At 45.6% G+C, this 23,594-nt stretch overlaps 1 protein-coding gene across 2 annotated transcripts in view; it reads left to right on the top strand.

The window, feature by feature from the left end:
* Positions 1 to 7,987: 7,987 nt before the first annotated feature.
* The window catches only part of IPO11 (importin 11), a 553,468-nt gene continuing 537,861 nt past the window's right edge, over positions 7,988 to 23,594 (top strand). For both annotated transcript variants that reach the window (XM_088444066.1, XM_088444065.1), the window contains exon 1: positions 7,988 to 8,128. In XM_088444066.1, the coding sequence (XP_088300192.1) occupies positions 7,991 to 8,128 (138 nt within the window). In that variant the 5' untranslated portion in view covers positions 7,988 to 7,990. The remainder of the gene's footprint in view (positions 8,129 to 23,594) is intronic.

Genomic DNA, 23,594 nt, shown 5'->3' with positions numbered 1-23,594 from the left:
CTCGCTCCCTCCCTCCCTCTCTCGCTCCCTCCCTCCCTCTCTCGCTCCCTCCCTCCCTCTCTCGCTCCCTCCCTCCCTCTCTCGCTCCCTCCCTCGCTCTCTCGCTCCCTCCCTCCCTCTCTCGCTCCCTCCCTCTCTCGCTCCCTCCCTCTCTCGCTCCCTCCCTCTCTCGCTCCCTCCCTCTCTCGCTCCCTCCCTCCTCTCGCTCCCTCCCTCCCTCTCTCGCTCCCTCCCTCCCTCTCTCGCTCCCTCCCTCCCTCTCTCGCTCCCTCCCTCCCTCTCTCGCTCCCTCCCTCCCTCTCTCGCTCCCTCCCTCCCTCTCTCGCTCCCTCCCTCCCTCGCTCCCTCCCTCCCTCTCTCGCTCCCTCCCTCCCTCTCTCGCTCCCTCCCTCTCTCGCTCCCTCCCTCTCTCGCTCCCTCCCTCTCTCGCTCCCTCCCTCTCTCGCTCCCTCCCTCCCTCGCTCCCTCCCTCCCTCGCTCCCTCCCTCCCCCTCTCCCTCCCCCTCTCTCCCTCCCCCTCTCTCGCGCTCCCTCTCCCTCCCCCTCTCTCGCGCTCCCTCTCTCTCTCATCTCTCGCGCTCCCTCTCTCTCTCATCTCTCGCGCTCCCTCTCTCTCTCATCTCTCGCGCTCCCTCTCTCTCTCTCCCTCTCGCGCTCCCTCTCCCTCTCGCGCCCCCTCTCTCTCTCCCTTTCGCGCTCTCTCTCTCTCCCTCCCTCTCGCGTTAGAGGGAGAGAGAAGCATGAGGCAGATAGTTTTCCTCAAGGCCACTATAATGACTGAGCTCACCACATAGGGCCAGATTCAGAGCTGGATGCAATGCTGATGTTTGCGCAGTTGGCTGATGTTTTTCGCTCTGCACATGTATCAGAGTCGTGCGGCTGCGGCATTAGCATATTTTCTTATAAATGCTGCATACGGGATCCGGTCGCAACGGAATTAGCGTCCACCTCTGGACCCCACAATCAGGACCATTAATCTACACTATACAATTTTTAGGAAAATGCAGGTTCAGATGTTTCTCTGTGTGGGGTCTCTTTAAACGGTTTAACATGGCACTGGTGAGGAAAAACGGTACAGTGGCATTTCTCATTTTACTTGAGAAAGCAAAAAGTCTCTGTTGCTGGTAAATGGCATATTTACACCTACTGTAGCTTTGTATCACCTCATTACCTATAAAGAAGATAACATTATTTCCCATGTGTAAAAGCACCAAGTAAATGCAGGACACAGAATATTAGAAGTGTTAATGTCTTTTTTTTATATATATATTAGAGGCTCAGATGTCCTTTTCTTTTCACGTTACAATTATCCTCTTACCCAGATATTCAGCTCGGCACAAATCACAATGAAAGTGCTAGATAAAGTCCTGTATTCCTCTGCTATAAAACACCACTCCAAGTTTAGATGTGAATAAGCCCTTCTATAACATTGTAACCACAAATAATATATATATTTTCTGCAAATATATTTATAGCGTTAATTTCGTTTAATTAATTAAGGGTGCTCCCTTGAATGTGAGCCATTTTGTTAATGATGTATACAGTTGGGTACACACTTATACAATTGTTCGGCCGCTTTTTCGATATCGAGAGAATGGGTGTTGGATTGTATAGGTGTGTACACTGTCCCAATGCAGGCACTTTAGTCGATAAATGGCTTTTAACGCTCCTGCAACGGTCGGGATCAGGAGGTCGCATGGAATATTCTGTTGTCGGCTCAACCTCCCGATCCCCTAGAAGCCCGTATGGGGCTTATCCATTACGCGATCTGAAAAACTGAATGTCTAGCGTTCAGTCCTTCAGGTCGCCGGGTGCGGTGCCCGCACTGAACGGCGTTCACTGAACGTCATTCAGTGCAGGAGGCCTAACTCCCTATCTGCTAACATGTGGAACCTGACAAGCGTCGTCAGGTTGACGGGCATGTTCGGCAGATAGTCAGGGTTGGCAAGGACCCAGCATGAATGCGCATCGCTGGTCCTTGCCGGCTATCCATTACATGACTTTGTGTTTTGGTCGGATCGTTCAAAAAGTCGTGTAATGGATAGGCCCCTGGACACACTGTGCTATGAGCTGCCGATCACTTAGCTCTTTCTTCTTCGGGGTCCATGGGGTCCACAGCCATCACATTGGGGTTTATGGATTCATCCAGGCACCAAACAGTTAATCCAAGCTCTCAGCTCCCAGGATGCACTAGGTCCTCCCCCATATACCACGCCCCTGGTCACAGGGCGTCAGTTGTTCTGTTTGGTGCGAGAAGGCACCACACTAACAGTGGGACTGCTGGAGCAGTCCCGAAGACCAAGTTTTTTTTTTTAATTATAATTTATTTTAAAGCAGGCGGCACATGTTCCCTGGTGGAACCACGCGTCAATAGACGCACGGGTCCCTGCTTCATCTACCCCCGCCGACACCGCAAGGCTAGTCTCGGCTAGTGCTTTCGGCAGGGGCTTAGACTCTGGACCGCGAACGGGACGGGGATGCAGGTGAGTAGGACCGTGGGCGGCCGCTGACGCCACGGTCACGAGCGGTCCGTCCTCCGGCATAGAGACTGGCCGGGGGACTGCTGTGTGGGCAGCCAGTCTACCTGGGTCTGCTTTCACAGGACCACCGGGATGTAAAGTCTGGCAGCCAGCTTCCTATTTGAGTCAGCTACAGACCACACTCAGTGCTCTCTATGGCTGTTGCTCAGGAAGCATTTGGTCAGTCTCCCTGTATACTTCTCCTTTGGGATCATTTATACAGAAGCTCCATATATGCTACTAGGCTTTGCTAATTATAGTGCATGGGAGCCTAAACAAATTGCATAGAATCTGCTTAGTATATATGCATTGTTTGTGACCTGTGAAACTGTGTGTATGTATTGCTTACATTTAATTACTGTTTCTTTCCCTGCAGCCGGTGTGTTGGGTGGGGTCACATATATATAGAATTTAGACTTTAAAATATGTCAAAAGATTCTGAAAGGCAGGTGGCTGAAGTCCCTCTTTTGATATCATGTGTAGCCTGTAAGGCAGGTTTGTCCTCTCAGGACTTTGTGCAAAATGGCTTATGTGTTCGCTGTTTTAGAGAGTCTCCACAGCAATCAAATTTGCCGCCATCGGGTCAGGAACCCCCTTGGGCTGCTTTTTTCCCAGGTCATGGCCCAGGTGGCCGAAAGATTGGCAGTTCCAGCTGCTCCGGGGATGAAAGTTCAGCAGCAATTGCAGCCAGCTATATTTATGCCTCCTATGTTGCCATCTTGGATGGATATGTATATGCATGGGCAAGCAGGCCCTTGTCGTCTTTGACTTTTCAGCAGCCGCCTCAGATAGCCAAACCTGTACGGCCAAAAGCTAGAAGGCGTTTGGCTACGCAGGCAAGTTAGGACACAGATTCTGATTTGTCTTCTGAGGAGGATGAAGTATCCTCTCAGGGATCTCTCTCCACAGAGGAGGGGGATCTTTTCCCAGTGGGTGATATCCCATTCTTAATTAGGGCGGTCAAAGCGGTTTTGAATATCGAGGAGGCAGAGCCTATACATAAGAAGGCTCCGGTGTTTAAGCGCCAGAGGGTGGTCAAAGCGGAGTTTCCCGGGTCGGAGCATTTATCGGAACTTTTGGGCGAAGCTTGGAAGGCTCCGGACAAGAGGTTCCATGTGACTAAAAAGATTTCAGCTTTATATCCGTTTTCTTCTCAGCAGTGTTCTAAATGGGAGGTTCCACCATCAGTGGATACGCATGTAGTACATTTAATGAAGTCTTCCACTTTACCAGTACCTTCAGCCTGTTCCCTTAAACATCCTACTGATAAGAGGCTGGAGGGTTGCCATAAGACGATTTTTTCAATCTCAGGGGCAGCTACCCGGCCGACAATGGCTACAGCCTGGGTGGCTAGAGCCATAGAAGAATGGATGAAGGCTTTGGCCGAGTCCTTGCCTGAGTTGTCCAAAGAACAGCAGGATATAGTTTCTTATGTGAAGGAGGCTTCTCACCTTGGAGCAGCTCTAGATGCAGGAATATTGTCCGCCAGAGCTTCAGCAGCCTCTGTAGTCGCTCGTAGAGCATTATGGTTAAGAGATTGGAAGGCTGATTCAGGGTCCAAGAGGGCCTTAGAGTCACTACCCTTCACAGGTGGAGTCCCTTTCGGTTCGGAATTGGCCAAAATTGTAGCCTCGGTGGCAGCCTCTAAGGCTGCAGGGTTACCCTCAGCATCAGGGTCTAGACAAAGGTCTTCTTCCTTTCGGCCTCAGGGGAAGGTCAGAGGGCAGCCTTTTGGTAGAGCAGGTGTTGGTAGAAAGCTATCACCTAAAAAGCCCTGGCAGACCAAACGCCCGGGTTCCAAGCCACAGGATAAACCCGTGGCCTGATGGGACGGGCCTCCTCCTGGGGGATCCCAGGGTAGGAGGCCGACTTCTTTGGTTTTCGAACGTCTGACGTCTCACAACAGATGCCTGGGTTCGGGAAATAGTTTCCCAGGGTTGTGCCCTAACGTTTTGGAGAAGTCCGCCCCAAAGGTTTTTTTCCATACCCCTGCCTGTGGGGTCGGTGAAAGCGTTGGCTATACAGCAAGCTGTTCACTCCCTGTTGAAGAAAGGGGTGATTGTCCGAGTGTCACAGGAACAGGTTCAAAAGGGGTTTTATTCCAACCTGTTTCTGGTTCGGAAGCCAAATGGTCTTTTCGACCTATTCTAAATTTAAGGGACCTCAATACGTTCATACGGGTACCCAGGTTTCATATGGAGACCCTGAAGTCAATAGTATTAGCCTTGGAACCAGGGGACTTCATGGTATCCCTCGATATTCAAGACGCTTATTTACATGTGCCCATTGTGGTATCCCATCAACAGTTTCTGCGGTTTGCTGTAGGGCAGGACCATTTTCAGTTTCAGGCATTACCGTTCGGCCTGTCCACAGCCCCCCGGGTTTTTACCAAAATCATGGCGGTGATAATGGTAGCCCTCATGCGCCAGGGCATCAGAGTTTTGCCTTACTTAGACAATCTCCTTCTGCTAGGGCAGTCTCCGCTGGAGTTGATGAGGCATCTCGAGATGACAATCTCTTGTTTGCAGAGGCACGGTTGGATTGTGAACTGGAAGAAATCCTTCGGGGTTGGGGAGCAGTGTTAGGCCCGCATGTCTTCCAGGGAAGATGGACAAGGGCAGAAAGTTGTCTACCCATAAATGTACTGGAACTGAGGGCAGTTTTCAGGGCATTGGTACAAGCCCAGGATCTTGTGCACGGCAAGCCAGTGCAAGTACAGTCCGACAATGTTACCACAATAGCTTACCTAAATCGTCAGGGAGGCACCCGAAGTCGGGGAGCCATGGCAGAAGTGTCAAGGATCCTAGTATGGGCAGAACGTCATCTTCCTGCGATAACGGCAGTTTTTGTACCAGGGGTACAAAATGTGGAGGCAGACTTTCTAAGTCGGCAGGACATAGACGCGGGGGAGTGGGCTCTCCACCCGCAGGTATTCCAGGTCTTGGTGGACAGATGGGGTCTTCCAGAGATAGACCTTATGGCCTCAAATCGCAACCACGTGGTCCCCAGGTACGGGTCCAGGACCAGGGACCCACGGGCAGACTTCACGGATGTGTTGTCAGTAAAGTGGATGTTCGGGCTGGCGCTTTTTCCGCCTCTAGCTCTTCTTCCCGGGGTGGTCAGAAAACTCGTTAACAAGAAGACACCATGGTGATATTGATAGTCCCTGCTTGGCTCAGTGGTGTAAACTGAGAAAATATGATCCTGGTGTGTTTAGGATCTCCCGAGTACTCGCTTTTTTCCAGTCAAGGTTAAAGCGTGGTCTTCGTCTGGCCTCCCTAAGAGTGCAGGCTTCTGCGCTTGGAGTTTGGTTCCAGCGTAGGGTTGCTTGCTTCCGAGACACAGGAGCGTTCCCGCCCTTAGGGGTACTGCTTGGGTATATCCCCAATGTGATGGCTGTGGCCCCCTTGAACCCCGAAGAAGAAAATAGGAGTTATGGCATGAAATACCTTTGTTAACTCCTTTTCTTCGAGGTCCATGGGGTCCACAGGACACGCACCTTAATGCACCTAGTGTTAATGGGTAGTTTTGTTGTATCTCTTAAGTGTTTCCCTCGTTGTGAGAGAATGTCTAGAGAACATATGTCCTTCCTTCTTACCTCTTTTTTGCCTTCTCTTGGTGGGCTTTGTGACAAACTGACGCCCTGTGACTAGGGGCGGGGTATATGGGGGAGGACCTAGTGCATTCTGGGAGCTGAGAGCTTGGATTAACTGTTTGGTGCCTGGATGAATCCATAAACCCCAATGTGATGGTTGTGGACCCCATGGACCTCGAAGAAAAGGAGTTAACAAAGGTATGTCATACCATAACTCCTATTTTTTGTGGAAATGAAGAAAGTCTACTTAAGTTTTCTACCCTTTTTAATGGTCACTAAGTTATAAGCGGTATTGTGCTATTGGTGTAATACTATTGTGGTATATATTGTAGGTCATCCACCACTCGTGAACAATTGCAATATTTTGAGAAATAAGTAAATTTGATCAATATGTGTTCGTTCTAAATAAATTAACTGCAAATTATTTCTAATTTTTACCTTGTAAGCCTATCTTAGTTTTTAATATCTGAAACTAATATATTACGTACTTCCATTTTACATCATGGATGATATTATGGATTTATTGACTGTTAATTGAATAAAGTATTATACTTTGGGTATTCATATTATTTACATGTTTTCTTTAGTTGCACCATAATAAATAAATAAAATTAATGATTTGATAAAATATATGTTTTTATAATCAATATATTTATCAAGGTTAAAAATTAATTCGTAATAATTATTATCTTATATTTCCATGGTGCCACGAGAGTTCCGTAGCATGGCACATAGACAAATAACATACAGGATCAGAAACATAGATACATTATTACAAATAAAACATGAGGAGCGAGGGCATTGTTTTGTCGCTGAAATCAAATACTAAAATATAATGATGCTGTTTGGTTTATATTCTTTAACTGGCATCAGACCCACTTAAAGAAGAACTCCACCGTGATTATAAAGTATAAAATAAGCCCCCACAACTATAGAAAACAGTCCTCGGTCTGGTGTGTAGGGCCCCACGGTTCATCAGATAGTCAGCTCATTAACGCTTCAGTAACTGAATCTTACAACCAGAAATGGCAGCAGAGCTTTGATTGGCTGATACCTCGGAGCGCTGGCTGCTGCAATTCTGGCAATTATATCTATAATTTTAAGGATAGGGCAGAGTTCTTAAATGAAAATCAAATAAAAAACAAAAGTAGTAATCCTTTCAAAGCTGTTATGGAACTACAAGTACCAGCATACCATGGTAGTTTTCATAGATACATACTTTGTCCAAGCATTTTCCAAAGTCATTTCTGTTTACTTTATCTGACCACACATTACGTAATGACGATTGAATAGAATGTTGCTGAATTACTTACTCTTTATTAAAGTGGACCTCTCTCACCTAAAGCCACTTCCATATTAGCCACTCCTACTCGGGGACTCCCCTCCTTCATATCTAAGCCAATCGTTTGGTTTGGGAAGTGTTTTTAGTAGGGAAAAAAGTAAACAGTATGTTGTTTTTCCTAATATGTGTACACTTCTTATAATTTTGAAGGGGTAATATGGCGGATTGTTAGATGGGGTCTTTCCTTTTGCCAGCACTAAAGAATTCAGTGTAGACAGTTTACGTAGTGAAAGGGAGAATCCTGGCACAGGTCTCTCCTGGAACAGTCCTCTGCTGGGTGGAATCCTTTGTGATGTCATTTGTGATGTCGCTGCATTGTGGAGCATGTCTAGAATGTGGTTCTCACAAGCAGGGTTCCATTCCCCTCTTCTGCACCTTCTCCACCAACCTGGTATGTCTTTGGCCTGTTACTATCTATGATGTATATTTTATGTGAGATTTGTTTTACAGATTGTCCGGCTCTGCATGTTTTTGTGGCTCCTTAAAAAAACAAAAGATGATGAGTGACTATTTTGTTCCTTTTGCAGGTACCTTATGGATCTGAATAGTGCCAGCAGCATTGTGCTTCACGTCCTGACGCAAGCAAGCAGCCAAGATTCATCAGTACTGAAACCAGCCGAGGAGCAGCTCAAGCAGTGGGAGACACAGCCTGGCTTCTATACTGTTTTGCTGGTGAGATGTTTAACATTAACCCATGAAACTAAGCTAAAGTCTTGTTTTACTTGAACACTGAATCTACTGAGTGTTGTCATTCTTTTATTTGGTTTCCCTGCGTGTTAGTTCAGTGATCAAGCTCGCCTTCTCCTTATTTCTTATGCTGCATGTTCTTGTTTACATGCAAAATTAAAGTTGTAATTATCTGATCTTGAAATCTTGAATGTGACCATGACCTGTTATGTCATAGAGCAACTCTGTGATGTCACCGGTTTCTTGTTAGTTCATCAACTGCCTACTCATGGTCATTGGTTAGGCTCATAAAAATGGCTGCCTCAGTTTTATATAGGTGACTAGTACTCTGTAAACTACAGGTTTCAGCAGTGAGTAAAATCTATTTTTAATGTGGCTACCCATTAGCCGTGCCTATTGCTTTCCACCTTCCCCTAGGGTTGGAAACTTGGTTTTTCAGTGTTTTGCGAGGCTGATACTGAATTATATACTCTGGTGACCAATAAGTTGTACAATATGTTTTACTGAGCATTTATAGGAAGATAAAGACATATAATCCCTCCTTCACACACTGTTTGTTTTTCCTTTTAAAGAAGAAAAAAGATACAGTAGCAAAGCTGGTACAGGAAAAGAGGCGGTGTTGCCACATAGCAGCCAATCAGATGCTGCCATTTTTCATTGCTTTTTTTTCCTTTTGTACCAATCCTAATTAATAACAATGACATGTCACATTGTAATTCATATAGCGTTAGCATAGCATCTTGATATTAGAGGAATGCTGTTTAAGAAATAATTATTGTTAAGTTTGCACTGTTTAATCTTTTAACCAATTAGAGTAAATAATGTCTTGTCACTGGTGTGGGATAAATGATTATTACTTATTATTTATTTATTAAGTTTCTTATATAGCGCAACATATTCCGTTGCTCTTCACAATTGGAAACATAAATAGAACAATACTGGGTAATAACAGACAGACATAGAGGTAAGAGGGTCCTGTTTGCAAGCTTACAATCTATAGGGGAATAGGCATTGATACACAAGGATAGGTGCTATATATTGCATTTTGGTCCAGCCAGATTGCAGATGTATATGGTGGGTTGTATGATCCAGTCACACAGGAATGTTGGCCAAAGGTTAGGAGGATGCGAAAGAAAGAAAATGTGTGAGGTTATGTGTGGACTGTGAGAGGGGATGTAATTATATATGGAAGCTGTGAAGGTTATTTTGGGCGGTTCTGGAATCTGATAAGCTTGCCTGAAGAGGTGAGTTTTCAGGGAGCGCTTGAAGGTTTGGAGACTAGAGGGAAGTATTATTGTGTGTGGGAGGGCTCTCCACAGAGTGGGTGCAGCCTGAAAATAGTCCTGTAACCGTGAATGGGAGCAAGTAATGCGTGTGGATGAGAGAAGCAGATCTTGTGCAGTACAGAGAGGTCGGGTTGGGAGATATTTTGAGATGAGTGATATATGTTGGTGTGGTTTGATTAATAGCCTTATGTGTAAGTAAAAGTATTTTCTATTGAATACGGTTGGAAACCCGTAACCAATGGAGCGGATTAGCAGACGACTAACTTTTGGCGAGGAAGATCAGCCTCGCAGCATTCATAATGGATTGTAAGGGCAAAGAGCCTCTTTTTGGGAAGCCCAGTAAGGAGACTATTGCAATAGTCAATGTGGGAAATAATGAGTGCATGGATTAGAGTTTTTGCAGTGTCTTGTGTAAGATACGGATTGGTACACATACATTAGTCTCCTGGCGCGTTTAACAGCCCTTCTAGTCGCGACATGCCGTGGTGTGACTCGTTAGAGCCTAAGCGTCTTTTCGTGCATCTTTTCATCTTCAAATGTCTTATTCGCACAACGATGCGAATAGATCGCAAAATCAGCTTATGCTGATTAAAATGATATGCAGCATGCCTGTGTTCTCTGAGCGAGTGTGGGTGTATCTGCATGCGAAATGCTACGTTACAGTGTCAGCGGCTGTAACACTGTAATGTAGTGTTTAGCATGCATAGCATTTTAATCAACAACAGCTGCTTGTGCTATCTATTCGCATCGTTGTGCTAATAAGACGCACTTGAAGGTAAAAAACGCACAAAAAGACGCTCGGCGCTACTGAGTCACACTGAGCTCCCGCGTTATGTGTGGCACGACTTGTAGCGCACGGAGGATAGATGTACGTGGGCACATCTCTATCGTTGAATTTTGGATATGTTTTTTAGATGTCTGTAACATGATTTTGAGACAGATTGAATGTGGGGAACAAAGGACAGTTCAGAGTCAAGGATGATACCTAGGAAGAGATCAGGCTGGTAACTGCTTTTGGAAATTAATTCTGTTTTGGAAATATTAAGTTTGAGGTGGCAAGATGATGTCCTTTATGAAATGGCAGAAAGACATTCAGTGACACGGACCAATACAGATGGTAACAAATCTGGGGAGGACAGGTAGATTTAAGTATCATCCGCGTACAGATGGTACTGAAATTGAAAAGAGCTGTGTAGTTTGCCAAGAGAGGTGGTACAGATTGAGAAAAGCAGAAGACCTAAGACTGAGCCTTGTGGTACTCTGTTAGAGGTAACGAAGATGAGGCAGAATCAGAAAAATTAACAGTGAAAGAGTGATTAAATAGGTAGGAAGAAAACCAAGAAAGTGCTGTGTCCTTAAGACCTAGGGATTATAGTGTTTGTATGAGAAGAGAGTGGTCAACAGTGTCAAAAGCAGTAGCGAAATCTAGAAGAATTAGTAATGGCCTTTAGCCGTGGCAGTGACCAGATCATTCACTACCATAGTCAGTACTGTCTCTGTGGAGTGTTGGGAACGAAAGCAGGACTGAAGTGGGTCCAATAAGTTGTGCGAGTTAAGAAAGTGTGTGAAGCGGGTGTTGACAAGTCACTCAAGTAGCTTGGAGGAGCATGGGAGATGGGACAGTAATTTGAGAGAGTGTTAGGGTCAGAATTTTGTTTTTTCAGAATGGGAGTAATTACTGCGTGCTTGAACAGTGATGGAAAGATACCAGTAGACAGAGAGAGATTACAGATTTTAGTTAGGGTTGGGATGAGTCCAGGAGAAAGAGCTTTAATGATTTGTGAGGGTATAGGATGAAGAGGAGAGGTGGTAGAGTAGGAGGATGAGAAGAGTGTAGATCATCTATATTTGTGGGGTCAAATGATGGGAATGTGCCAGAGGGTTCAGGTAGGGAATTGAGCAGGTCACTGGCTGAGGAACAGTATACCATTTCATTTCGGATTTTGTCAGCCTTGTCCTTGAAATAGGAATCAAGATCTTGTGCACAGATAGTAGCAGGTGGGTTGGGTGAGGGAGGGGTAAGAAGCTATTTAAATGTATTAAAAACTTGCTTGGGGTTAGTTGCTTGAGCAGAGATGAGACATTGGAAATATGTTTGTTTGGCAGTGTCCAGAGCATTACGGTAAGAGTAATAAATAGTCTTATATTTGAAGAAGTCAGTTGGAGTACGAAATTTATGCCACTGTTCTACTGTATGTGAGAGGTTTTTTTTGTGCCTTGTTCATTTAGAATGCCATGTTTGACATCTAAGTCTACAAGGAGTTTGATGGGTAGCTGGAGCAACTTCATCAAGGGCTTTTTCTAGATTCTGGATCAGGTGTGATGTAACAGTCTCCGGAGAATTGAATGTGGAAATTGAGAGTAGTTGTCGTAGAGAGGTGGGTAGTTGTTGAAAATTAATAGCATTAATATTTCTGCAGGTTTGAGGAGGCTTGGTTGATTTCAATGACAGTGGGTGGAATTAAATTCAACGCGACTTGAATAGCGCCGGGAAGGAGCTCCCGGAGCTTATTCTATTCAGCGCGCAGTTAAGTCGGAGAATGCTGGTTCTCGCGACTTAGGGCCATATTCAGTTAGGGACGAAAATGGATGAAAACGCAATTGGTGAAAAAAAACTGGAGATAAGTTTTCCCCATCCCAGACCAGGCGAAATAAAATGCAAAATCCCTATTTTGCGTTGTTTTTTGGCGAAAATATTGCAGTTTTTTTCAAAAAAAACCGTCAGTTTTTGGCGCTAATTGAATACAGCCCTTAACCTGGGTGTTTAGTTGCGAGAATCGGCATTCTCTGACTAAAGTGTCGGCCGCGCGACTGTTACCACCGCGCTAAGCCGGCAAACAGGCACTTTTGTCAGATTTCTCCTCGCATCCCATACTTTAACGCTAGCATCTACTTTAACACTAGCAAAAGCAAGGCAATGGGTATGAGGGGGGAGCCCTCTTTGCAATGACCTCTTACTTCAGTGTGAAACGCTGACATCTGTTTACTCACCTATAACTGCAAGTGAGCAAATGGAGTTAGTTGAGGTTTATAATGATTTTCCTAACCCCAGTGGGTAACTAGCCCTAAATATACTGTTACATATTACTTACCCATATCATTACTTCTTGATGGCACAAACCTATCCGATGTACATTAAATTGCTTAGCAGAACTCCTCACAGTGGCTGTAGGTGAAGGCACTTGCTGATCGAGTCTGTGTGCATTGCTTTGTCTCTGAGTAACAGCTATTCATTTTCTGTCTGATTTTTGCATAAGAGCCTAGATCTTTGCTTCATGTCTAAATAAAACGAAAATGATACCGGTCACTGAGCAGGAACGAGATTTTAAAATATTTTTTTTTAATGGGAATAAAAATGTTAACGGTCAATAAAAGTAAACCTTTAGATTTATTGGCACTTTCAACAAAATCAATATTTAAACATATAAAAAGCAAGGATTACAGACTCCACCTCCCTTTTTCTCTTCTCCAGCTCGCAGTGCATTTCCTGCTTTGCACTGCAGCTGTGATTAAAGTATGGGAGCCCCGAGAGAGGGGGGGCATGCCCCAATCCCCTTAATTTGGCTCTGTGGCTGCGGGCTGGGAGGTGGATAGAATTTGCTGCCTGGCTCCTCTGATTGTGTGTAATTCACAATTAGAGTGGCCGATGAGTATCTTTCTCTGCCGACTGTCAACCGACTGCCCTATGCAAGCCGCACACTCCATGTAGATGCCCACCGGCTCAGGTCCTCCCCGCTCAAAAGACCCTAGAATTATGGTGCCCTGGGAAGCTGCCCACTGAGCCCAAACCTTAAGATAGCCCTAGGTAACCTTGCTTTTGGGCAGGTACAAGTACATGCTGGTGATGATTACTAGTCACACACAGGTCTTCGCATCCTGAGATTTCGTACAGCTCTGCCTGTATGCAAATATACACTGTTTTCCCATGCCCCCTAATGGCCTATTTACTTCCAACTCTGCATAGGCCCCACTTTCTCATTTTAGGCTGAAAACTATTAGAATTAACAGGTGATAAGAAGAGTAAAAGTTAACCTTAAAAAAAAAAGTAGTTATCTCTTTAGGTCATACTGTATCATGTATAAAATCGCAAGCATGCAAGAAATAAAATGCATGTAAACTTTAAACGTTGTTTTCCATAAAGGCTGCAGTAGCACTATTTGCTATATTGCATGCAATGCACTGGTGCAGAGGTTCCCAAACTCTGGGCCTGATTCAGACCCGGTCGCAAGCGCTGAGCGCTCGCAAACCGGGTCGATGGTGGCCCATAGCGACGGGCAATCCGTCGCTCTGGGTCTCGCACCAAAGGGGGCGTGCTGTCGATGTTGAGTGACAGCACGCCCCCTTTGGTGGGCGGGTCGGGGGGGGGGGTGGCTGCCCAGACGGAGGCGTTCCCATCTGAATGCCTACCGTTTGGGGGCGGCCCCACTGGCATCACAAGTGATGTCAGTGGGAGAGCTTTCGGCTCTGTTTGAGCCGAAAGCTCTCTGGGGCTTGCGGCCACGAGACCCTACCACAAGGGTCTCTTCGCAAGCCCGATGGTCGCGATGGTCTTGACCATCGCGACCATCATCCTGGCCGCTCACATTAGCTGTGGGTGGCAACCCACAGCAATGCAAGCGGCCAGAAGGCTGCTCCATAAAAAAAAAAAAAAAGACGCCCTGATTCAGAGCGACCGGCTCTGAATCAGGGCCTCTGTCCCCAAGGCAACCCAACAGATTGTTTTAACCAGCTGTGCTCAACCATGGTTAACCTTAAAACCTGAACTGTAGGGTAGCCTTGAGGACCGCGTTTGGGAACCTCTGCACAGTATGGGAAACTAATCGTCATGTAACGTGCACATATAAAATTATTTTTCAATGGCTTAATCACATCAGACAGTTGTAATGTTTGATGGTTGTAAAAATATCTAAAACTGTGTGTAAATTATATTCTTATTTCCAAGTTATAAAATCTTATGTAAAAGAAAAATGTTGAACATTCTACATGATGATTTATCCTGTTCTATATATTCTAGTGATATTAAAGTCAAAAGAAAGTTTGGTTATATACAATATAAAGTTGCAAATCTTGAAATGCTTTTAAAGTTAACGGCAAGTTGTGTGTTTCCAATATGGAAGTCGTGTCCTGAATACTCATCATAACCTTCTACTAGGTTATCTGAAAAAAATGTGACATAATTAAAATAATTAGTAAATAATGTATCACGTTGCAGATAATTGAAGTTGGGTATCAGTGATGGCAATGGACAAAGTTTCTCTACCACAAAGAAATGTGTATGCCACAGGGAATATCACAAATAAATCTTTAATTCCAAGATCTTTCAGCCTTTTAACAGCTGATCAGTCCTCATCCTATACGTCAGCACACCTCATATAGCAGGTCTCTTCCCATTAAACTTAATGGGTTAATAAAAGGCTCTTGTTTATGGAGTATTGTATCTCCTGTGCATTTTCTTTTTGTCAGGCTGTTCCATCGAGATTCCTGCCTTTCACTTGACTTTCAGTGAGCTAGATTTGCTTCATTTATCTTATTTTGAATTGACAGGCCTTTCTTCTGCTGTCAGGCGCATTGTCACAATTTATCTGTGTTCAAGTGGCACATTTTAATGTTGTCGTATTGTTTTTGTATACGTCAGGCTCTCCTATTGTATTTTTCTTTTATATATCAAATATATTTTATTTTTACTTTACCGTTTTTGTTTTGCATTCAGTAACATTTAAAGGGATTTTTTTTCACATTTCTGCTACAGAACACTGTTGTGTTCGGTCTATTCCTTATTTACATATGTGTTAGGACATAGGTATGTATAGGTATTTATTGTAGAATATTCCAGGGAGAAAATATCATTTTGCACGGTATTCTGATAATGTGCCTAGTGTATAATAATCTTTATTTTAATAGCTCTTAAAAATTGCTTTTAAAATGTAAAACTTTTTTTTTATTATTTTGTGTGTGATCTTTTGGCACGCATTTTGCTATAGCTGTTTCCTATTCTCTTGGAGGGTTCAGTCTCATTTTCTGTAAACTAAATGCAAGCTCAATTATCTTTACAAACAAGACAATTACGATATTGCCACTTAGAGGATACATAGAATCATAGAAGTTAAGAAGTTCATTTATCCTCCTCTTGCTTTAAAAACATTCTTCCATCCCCTTATCTATTAAAAAAAAGCGAGAAAGTCTGTGTGTCTGTTAATCCTTTATGCACGGCCAGAGATCTGTCCGTAGCTCCACCAAGTTTGGCATGGTTCTGTAGTTTGACCAGGTTTAGGTTTTTGACTATGTTTGAATTAATCAGGGCCATGGAGGTCTACATGGTGCCCACCAAGAGCCGTATTCAACTAGATGCGAAAAGCCGTTGTTTGCGGAAAAGTATCGTGGATGACGTCATTTCGCCAGGCGGAAAAACTTTTTGCCGTGTTCAATTCCAAATAGTTTTCGCGTATGCGAAAACGTAATGCTGTGTAATAGGCGCCTGTGAATAGGTAGTGATAAAAAGTGCAGATTTGCGGTTTTGGGGTGCAAATGTCGGGAAACCACTCTGCACCCTTGGGACAGCCCCTCAAAGCATAACTGCGTCAAAAAATCCGTAAAAAAAGAGGAACACCCCAAAAAATTACTTTGAAAAAGGAGTAAAAAAAGTGGGGGTACAAACTTTTAAACTAGCGAAATAGACTTTTGGGGGGGTCTGCAAAACTTCACTTTTGCGATTTTAAACCATGCTTGCACCCATTTTCAAGTACCCCAAATTTGTCAGGACTAGTTATTTTCACCAAAAAAACCCAGCTTAATGCTACTCTTCACCTCTTGTGCAAAGACGCTAATTAGAGGCAATTGACAGCACCTAAGTACCCCAAATACCTTCAGTAGGGCTATTCGGGGACATCTATATTGATCCCCAATGTTAGTGCAGCTTTTGGCTGATTTCCCCATTTTTGACAGCACTTTTCGTCTGTTTGATTTTCGCCGGGGCGCGTTTACGTGTCCTTTGGAATTGAATATGGCGAATAGCAGGACGCACCAGATAACTTTCCGCGGCCAAAACACGTGATGTAGGTGAAAAGTGCAGCAGGTGAAACCTTTCTGACTTTTCGTGGCTAATTGAATACGGCCGCAAGTAGGCCGTAGAGTCTCTGATTTAAAATGTTTCTTTAAGCAAGTTCACTCGGGGTGTCTTCCAATGCCTAAAACTGCACTGATCTGAAGGCACAGGCTGATATGTGCCAGTGGCGGGCAGGCAGAGCTCTAACAGAAGAGCAGTGAGCCGCAGGATCAACTGTCACACTACACCTGCACGGACAGTTACTAATTTCCTCCCAGCACATTTTCTCCAATGTTCTGCAGAGATTTCTGCTCGGCAACGATTTTTGTTCTGCACTGATTTCTGAAACTGCAGTGATTTGGAAAGCTATACTGATTTCTGTCCTGTAAGGCACTGCTCAAAATCGTTATTTTGAGGTGCAAACGTGAGGAAATGACTCAGAACCCTTAGGACAGCCCCCCAAAGGACAAATCAACAAAATTAAAATGTAAAAAAATTATCTCAGAACAACCCCAAAAAAGTACTTTTGTTTTGGGGGTGAAAAATTAAAAAGTGTGGGGACAAGCATAAAAAAATAGCGAAATAGACTTCATGGGGGGTCTGCAAGGATGGGTCAGGTGTTAGGATTGCAGGTGCATTTTTGAAGTTTTTTAAAAGTTTACTTTAGAGACATAAAAATATGCTACCACCCATTTGCAAGTACTCCAAATGTGACAGGACTACTTTTCACCCCAAAATACTGATTTTATGACATTCTTCAGCACTTTTGCAAAGAAGTTAATAAGAAGCAATTTAAACAACTTAAGTATCCCAAACACTTTTATTAGGGCTATTAGTACACTTCTACATTGATTCCCTATGTAAGTGCATCTTTTTTGGGAATACAGACTGATTTCCCCACTTCTGACAGTACTTTCCTCCTGTTCTGCATTCGCCGCTTTCTGTTTTCGTCTGTCTAGGAACTGAATAGGGCAAAAAGTGGGGATGCGCATGGGAAGTTTTCGCCTCTGAAACAGACGAAGGAGGCGGAAAGTCGGACAGGCAAAACTTTTCTGGCTTTTTGCCTCTACTTGACTATAGGCCTAAATGTTAAAACAATAGAACACCAATACATGTATTAGTACACCAGTACATAAAGAATAGTTTGGTACAGATCCAAATTCGTAGTAGGTGGCTAGCAGAATAGTAAGGCCACAAGCTGAGTCAGGCAGGCTGCATAATATCATAAACGGTTATGGGCAAAAGTCAAGGCTCTTAGTGGACAAGAATAACCAGTAATGTAGGAGAAGACAAGGTGGCCAGATGGCTGAATAATCAGAACACGCAGCACTGGTAAAGAGCAGGATAATGTTCAAATGGGTCGGACATGTATCTTACAGGCAGAGAGTGAGAGCTGCTAACCACCTTATTCTAGAAACTGAGGCCGTCGCCGCCCCCTCCCCGCCCACAAACGGCAGCAGATTGTCAATCACTGACAGTCTGCTGCCGCTCTGCGTGCGTTCACGCAGGACCTGCACTGCACATGCGCAGTACGGGTCAGGTGTCTGCTCAGGTTCCCGACCATCTGGAATCTGCGTTCAGCAGGGCACATAAGTGCACTGCTGAATAAGGCCCAGAGTTTCCTAAAACAAATAGGGGTTGTTTAATGTTTGGACCTCAGGCTATAATCAAAGTAAATTTAGAAACAGAGTAGTCCTCAAGCACTGTCAGTATAAAACAGTAGTTATGCGTTTCCCTCGGGGATTCATACGATGAATTCCTATATTTCTTTAGAAAGTCAAAGAGTGATCCTGTCAAAGATATCACAGTATCAAACTTCTTCATATGACCATGTGGAAATCTTTGGACTCACCCAGATATTAAAGACTGCATTCATCAAAAGGTTTCTTTTACAAGCACCACGTCCCTTTAATATTCTATATTGCGATCCAAAACCCACATAGTAAGAACACTTGCCTAATATTTAAAACGTATGTTCACATAAAGGTAAAATTATTACTAAATCATCATCATCTATAAAAAGATGTAGATTCAACCAATACAGGACTCAATGGTAAAAAGGTACCAGATTTATATGAGTCACAACGTCCAGAAAAACTTCACACAAAAGTCCATAAAACATGTAAAAATATATAAAAAATATATACATTAAAAACCAATGACACTACAACTAGATGGTTTGCCCCACTACATACCATAGAAAAAGAACTATTCACACTCACGTCAGTATCCGGATATAAAAACGGAGTTAGAGATGGTTCAAAAAAAAAGTTTGAAAAAAATACAAACATTACATGGTATGCCAGACATCAGTGGGAGCAGTTGGAGTGTGTCACCAATCACCAACGCGTTTCGGATAAAAGATCCTTCCTCAGGGCGTATGGTGCAGCAAACCATGTTGGCCATTTATATCACCCTGTTTGATCATGTGATCATGCACCAATAGGAACTCTCAACAAGAGGATTTCATCGTATGAATCTACGGGGAACTGAATAACTACCGTTTTTTTACTGACTGCGCTTGTGGACACTCTATTTCTAAATTTGTGCTTTTTCTTAAGAACTGGTGCTCTTGTTAGTCGGTACTGAGCTGCGGATAGAGGGCGCAAGTTACTCCACTCCATTTGTTTTTAAAACCAAAGTAAAGTCTTTATTGTTTCGTCTTCCAACTAGTATTATTAATCTACCCGAGGGGTCCACACGAAGGATAAATATGGCAACTGTACTCTTTTTTTGACTGGATCATTGGCCATGAAACAGATGGGATACCTAAGATAGTGAAAGGAATTGGAGTATTGGCAAAGTGGGTTTCTTGGCAGCAACTATATCCAATTTATGTTTAGCGAAAAACCGCGAAAAACACAACTTTCTACTTCAGGGTCCATAGGGTATCCACAGGATACCTTGGGTATAGGCGATGGCGGCAGACATCCAGGCACCACAGAGTTAAATTTTCAGCCTCCCAGGATGCACTGGGGTCCCTCTCCTATACCCCGCCCCCGGGCCTCAGGCCACTCAGTTTTCGTCGGTGCCTGGCCGGACCAGTCACACCTTACAGAGGGGGGTCTTTTTAAGGCCCCTGAATATTTCTTCGCAGCTGTGGCTGCACAACTAGAGTGCTCCAGCATAGGACAGTCAGTATTGACGTCCATGCTGTCACTCCTACACCCCGCCGGTACCAGAACGCCGGTACCGATCCGGGGATGCTGGTAGGTAGCTGGGGTCACAGCTAGCGGTGATCTTGGCTACCTGGACTGTGGCCGGATGCACGGGGAACAAGGTAAGCGGCGGGTTCCCACGGTGGGCACCCGCCGGTAACACAGTCCTGTTTGGTCCCCAGCCAGGGGGCTCCCTGGGGACCGGCTGCGCGTGGGGCCAGGTACTGATCCTGCGCCTTCCACTAGACCACCAGGGACAGCGGGCCGCAGCATGTGCGGTACAGCGCGGCGTCCCAGGGGTTAATAGCACGCCAGGGGAGAACGCCTTCCCTGTCTCACAGCCGGCGTCTCCCCCGCTGCACAGTGCCATTCCACAGCGGTGTGAGCGGGCTGTGTCAGCGCTCCTCCCCCGGGCCCTGCCTTCTCTCTGCTCCTCAGTGGCCATTTTCTCACTACATGTGCTGGGGATGGCAAACGCTGCTGGAAGCTGATACAGATGCCATTGCGGTCCGGGTCCCCCGCATACCTCTCCTTCAATTAAGGTCAGTGTATGCAGCACTGTTTCCTACCAGGCTCTGGTCTGTGTAGTTGATCGCAGTGTTTGTAATGCAGGATATTATCTGTGCATTGTATGTGACTTAAATGCTAGCGCTGTTTGCCTGTACTTTCATTTCTGACTGTCAGCCTTTTTCCTATCCCTGTTCTTCTGCTACAGCCCTTGCGGTGCAGTGTTGCAGGGTGTTTATTACCTCACAGTAAACGTGGTTTTTCTGTGTGGGAGGTCACATACGCTCCGTTCACACTCCTCATGTCTGAAAGTGAACGAGGATATCCTCTTCCAGCTATAATGTACTGGTATAATGTGCAGTTAGCGGAGGGATATGTAGACGCTGAGGGTTTATGGAGGGCATGTTGTATTATATATCACGCCCCATTTCTGTCACTGTGCCTGCACAAAAAAGGGGACCGCCCTCGGCTGGCTAAGATGCTTACAGCCTTTGTGGGCAACGCCCCCTGCGTTTCCCCATAGGGGTTATCGCAGCCTGTGGTGGTCTCATCACATGCAGGGGTCCCTGGACAGTTGATGGTACCCCAGTGTATCCTGTTTTTCGCCCCCCCAGGTCTCGCAAGAGCCTGTGTGGGTGAATTTTTTGTCCAAATGGTATAGCACCTAATGGACGTTTTACAGGGGGAGTCACCATTTCGGCCTTCTAAACGGCCTTTCGGGTCTCAGACGAGTAAAGGCATGACATCTGATGACGGTGACATTATTGACTTTTTCAGACACGAGCCCCTTAGTGCAAAGGAGGCGTAGTCTGGGTCTAAAGTCTATATACCTGGCCTTCTACGGGCAGTCCGTGCGGCTTTGGTTATTGCATATCCCCCGAGGCTAAATCCATATATGCCTTCTTTAGGGATAAGGATGTTGCCACTGTAATTCCTCTATCTGGTCAGGTGGATCATTTAGAGGAGGCGTGGAAAATCTGGGTAAGCGGTTCCAGCCTCAAAAACGGTTGACTTTTTGCATACCCTTTTTGCGGATAATTACATTTCCGAATGGGAGTTACCTTTACGGGTAGATTCTCATGTTACACGTCTAGTGAGGAGTGCTACGTTGCCCATGCCCTCCAGGTCCTCTTTGAAGGAGGTTCCAGATTGCAAGGTGCAAATATATCTAAAATCCAATATTCCCTTGCTGGAGGGGCTTCCCGGCCGGCTATGGCCGTGTGCTGGGGGGACAGAGCCATGGAGCGCTGAGTAGGTAACTGGATCTCTGCACACTGACTCTCCAGCAGAGCAGGTGGATAGTGGCAAATTTTCAGAGACTTTGCCACGTTCATAATGAGACGGTCTTACATATAGCCTACTCCTTTCCAGAATCTCCTCGGCAGCAGTAGCGGCTTGCCGCTCCCTGTGGTTGCGCTCTTGGAAAGCGGACGCAGATTCCATTTGGAATGCTTTGCCTTTTACGGGACAAGTCCTGTTTGGCCCTCGTCTGGACGCAATTGTGGCCCCGCAGGCAGCAGCTACGTCTGCGTGTCTGCCATCGGCTACAGTCCCATCAGGGTCTGGGGCTTTGTTTTTTCGGCCCTGTGAGGCCAGGGTAAGTCTAAAATACAGCTTTCCAAGACAGTCAGTAGCCAGGAAATCTGCTCAGCCATAAGAACAGGCTTGGAGTACAAGACGTCCTACTCCCAAGTTGGACTATAAGCCTTCAGCCTCACGGGACGGGCCTCCTCTCGGGAGACCCCAGAGTTGGAGGCCGGCTTCTCCAGTTCGCCCAGTGCTGGTGTCTGACCACCACGGACACTGGGGTAAGAGAAGTATTTTCTTGAAGGTATGTCCTCTCCTCCCGGTAAAAGCCTCCTAGACGGTTTTTCGTTACAGGTCTTCTGTCAATTCAGGACAAGGCCCTGTAATTTTTGAGGGTGTTACACACCAGGCAGGAGTTATAGTACCTATTCCGTTGCCCCAAAGGGGAACGAGGTATTACTCCATCCTCTTTCTGGTACAGACACCCAATGGGTCTTACCAGGACATTCTCAACCTCGAATCCTTCAACAAATTCTTAAGGGTTCCTCGCATCATTCAATGGAGCCTGGGAAATTTGTGGTGTCGTTGGATGTATTCAGGGTGACTACCTGAATATCCCTCAGGTTTGCAGTGGTCGATAAGCATTTCCAGTTTCTGGCATTGCCCCTTGGTCTGGCCTCCGCGCCTCACGGTTTACCAGGGTCATGGCAGTTATGGCAGCCCACCTGCGGATGCAGGGGGTTCGCTTGTTACCCTATCCGGGCGACCTCCTATTGTTACCACGGTCCCCAGAGATACTTCAGTGCCATATGCAACGGACAATATCTGTGTTGCTACATTCGGGCTGACTGATAAACTGGAAATGGTCCTCTCTGATTCTTCACAGAGGATGATCCATATCCCAACATCGGAGGATCTTTGTGATTGAGGAAAAGATCTCTGCATTACAGGCAAAGGTACGCAGTTGCCTGCAGAGTCGCCGAGTGTCTATTCACTTGGCAATGTGGTTCCTGGGTTCCAGGGTGTCGCTGTTCGACATGGTGGAGAGTACCCAGCTTCACTTTAAACCTCTGAAAAACTTGATCCTCTCTGGATGGGATGGGTTGCCCCATCGGATAAAGTCAATAGGCTTTCCCCGGAGGTTTGTCTCTCTCTGGCCTGTTGGATGCGGAAAGCTCACCTAAACAAGGGGCACCCCCTTTGGGATTGCGGACAGGGTCCTTCTGATGACGGACGCCAGTATCCGTGGCTGGGAAGCAGTGACGGGTCCACACTTGTTCCAGGGCAGGTGGACACCAGTAGTTTTTGCGCTCCCCATAAACATCTGAGACCTCTGAGCAGTATTCAAGGCTCTCCAGCATGCAGGATAGGTCCTCCACGGAAATACTGACAATGCCATCATGATGGCTTATGTAAACCACCTAGGAGGTTCCCGAAGTCAGGCGACACTAACAGTGGTGTCCCGAATTCTGGCTTGGGTGGAAGGCTATATCCCTGCCGTCATCGGCAGTGTTCATTCAGGAATCCTCAGATGGAAAGCAGGCTTTCTCAGCCGTCAAGACGTGCATTCAGGGAAATGTCCTCTTTATCAGGAGGTGTTCAATCTTCTGGTGAACAAGTGGAGCCTTTCAGAGATGAGACTCTTCTGATAGACGTAGGTAGGTCCAGTGGACCTTCCAAGTGGTGTACCTCGTCCCTCCGTTATCCCTTCTTCCTCCAGTAATAGCAAGAAGGAGGCACGCTCCTGCTGATAGCTCCAGCGTGGGCCAGATGGCACTATTACTCAGATCTTCGGAGCCTCTCAGTTAACACTCCGAAGCTGTTGCCTCTACGCCCGGACTTGTTGTCTCGGATTCCTGGCTGATACCCAGACCTGGGTTGTCTGTCCTTGACGGTGGAGACTGCCCTCTTAAGGTCTAGGAGTTTTTCCA

The sequence above is a fragment of the Taudactylus pleione genome, unplaced genomic scaffold (genome assembly GCF_031769625.1).
Source record: "Taudactylus pleione unplaced genomic scaffold, aTauple2 ptg000345l, whole genome shotgun sequence".
NCBI lineage: Eukaryota > Metazoa > Chordata > Amphibia > Anura > Myobatrachidae > Taudactylus > Taudactylus pleione.
Note: the sequence above shows the minus strand (reverse complement) of the source record. Positions and strands in the feature narration are given on the sequence as shown.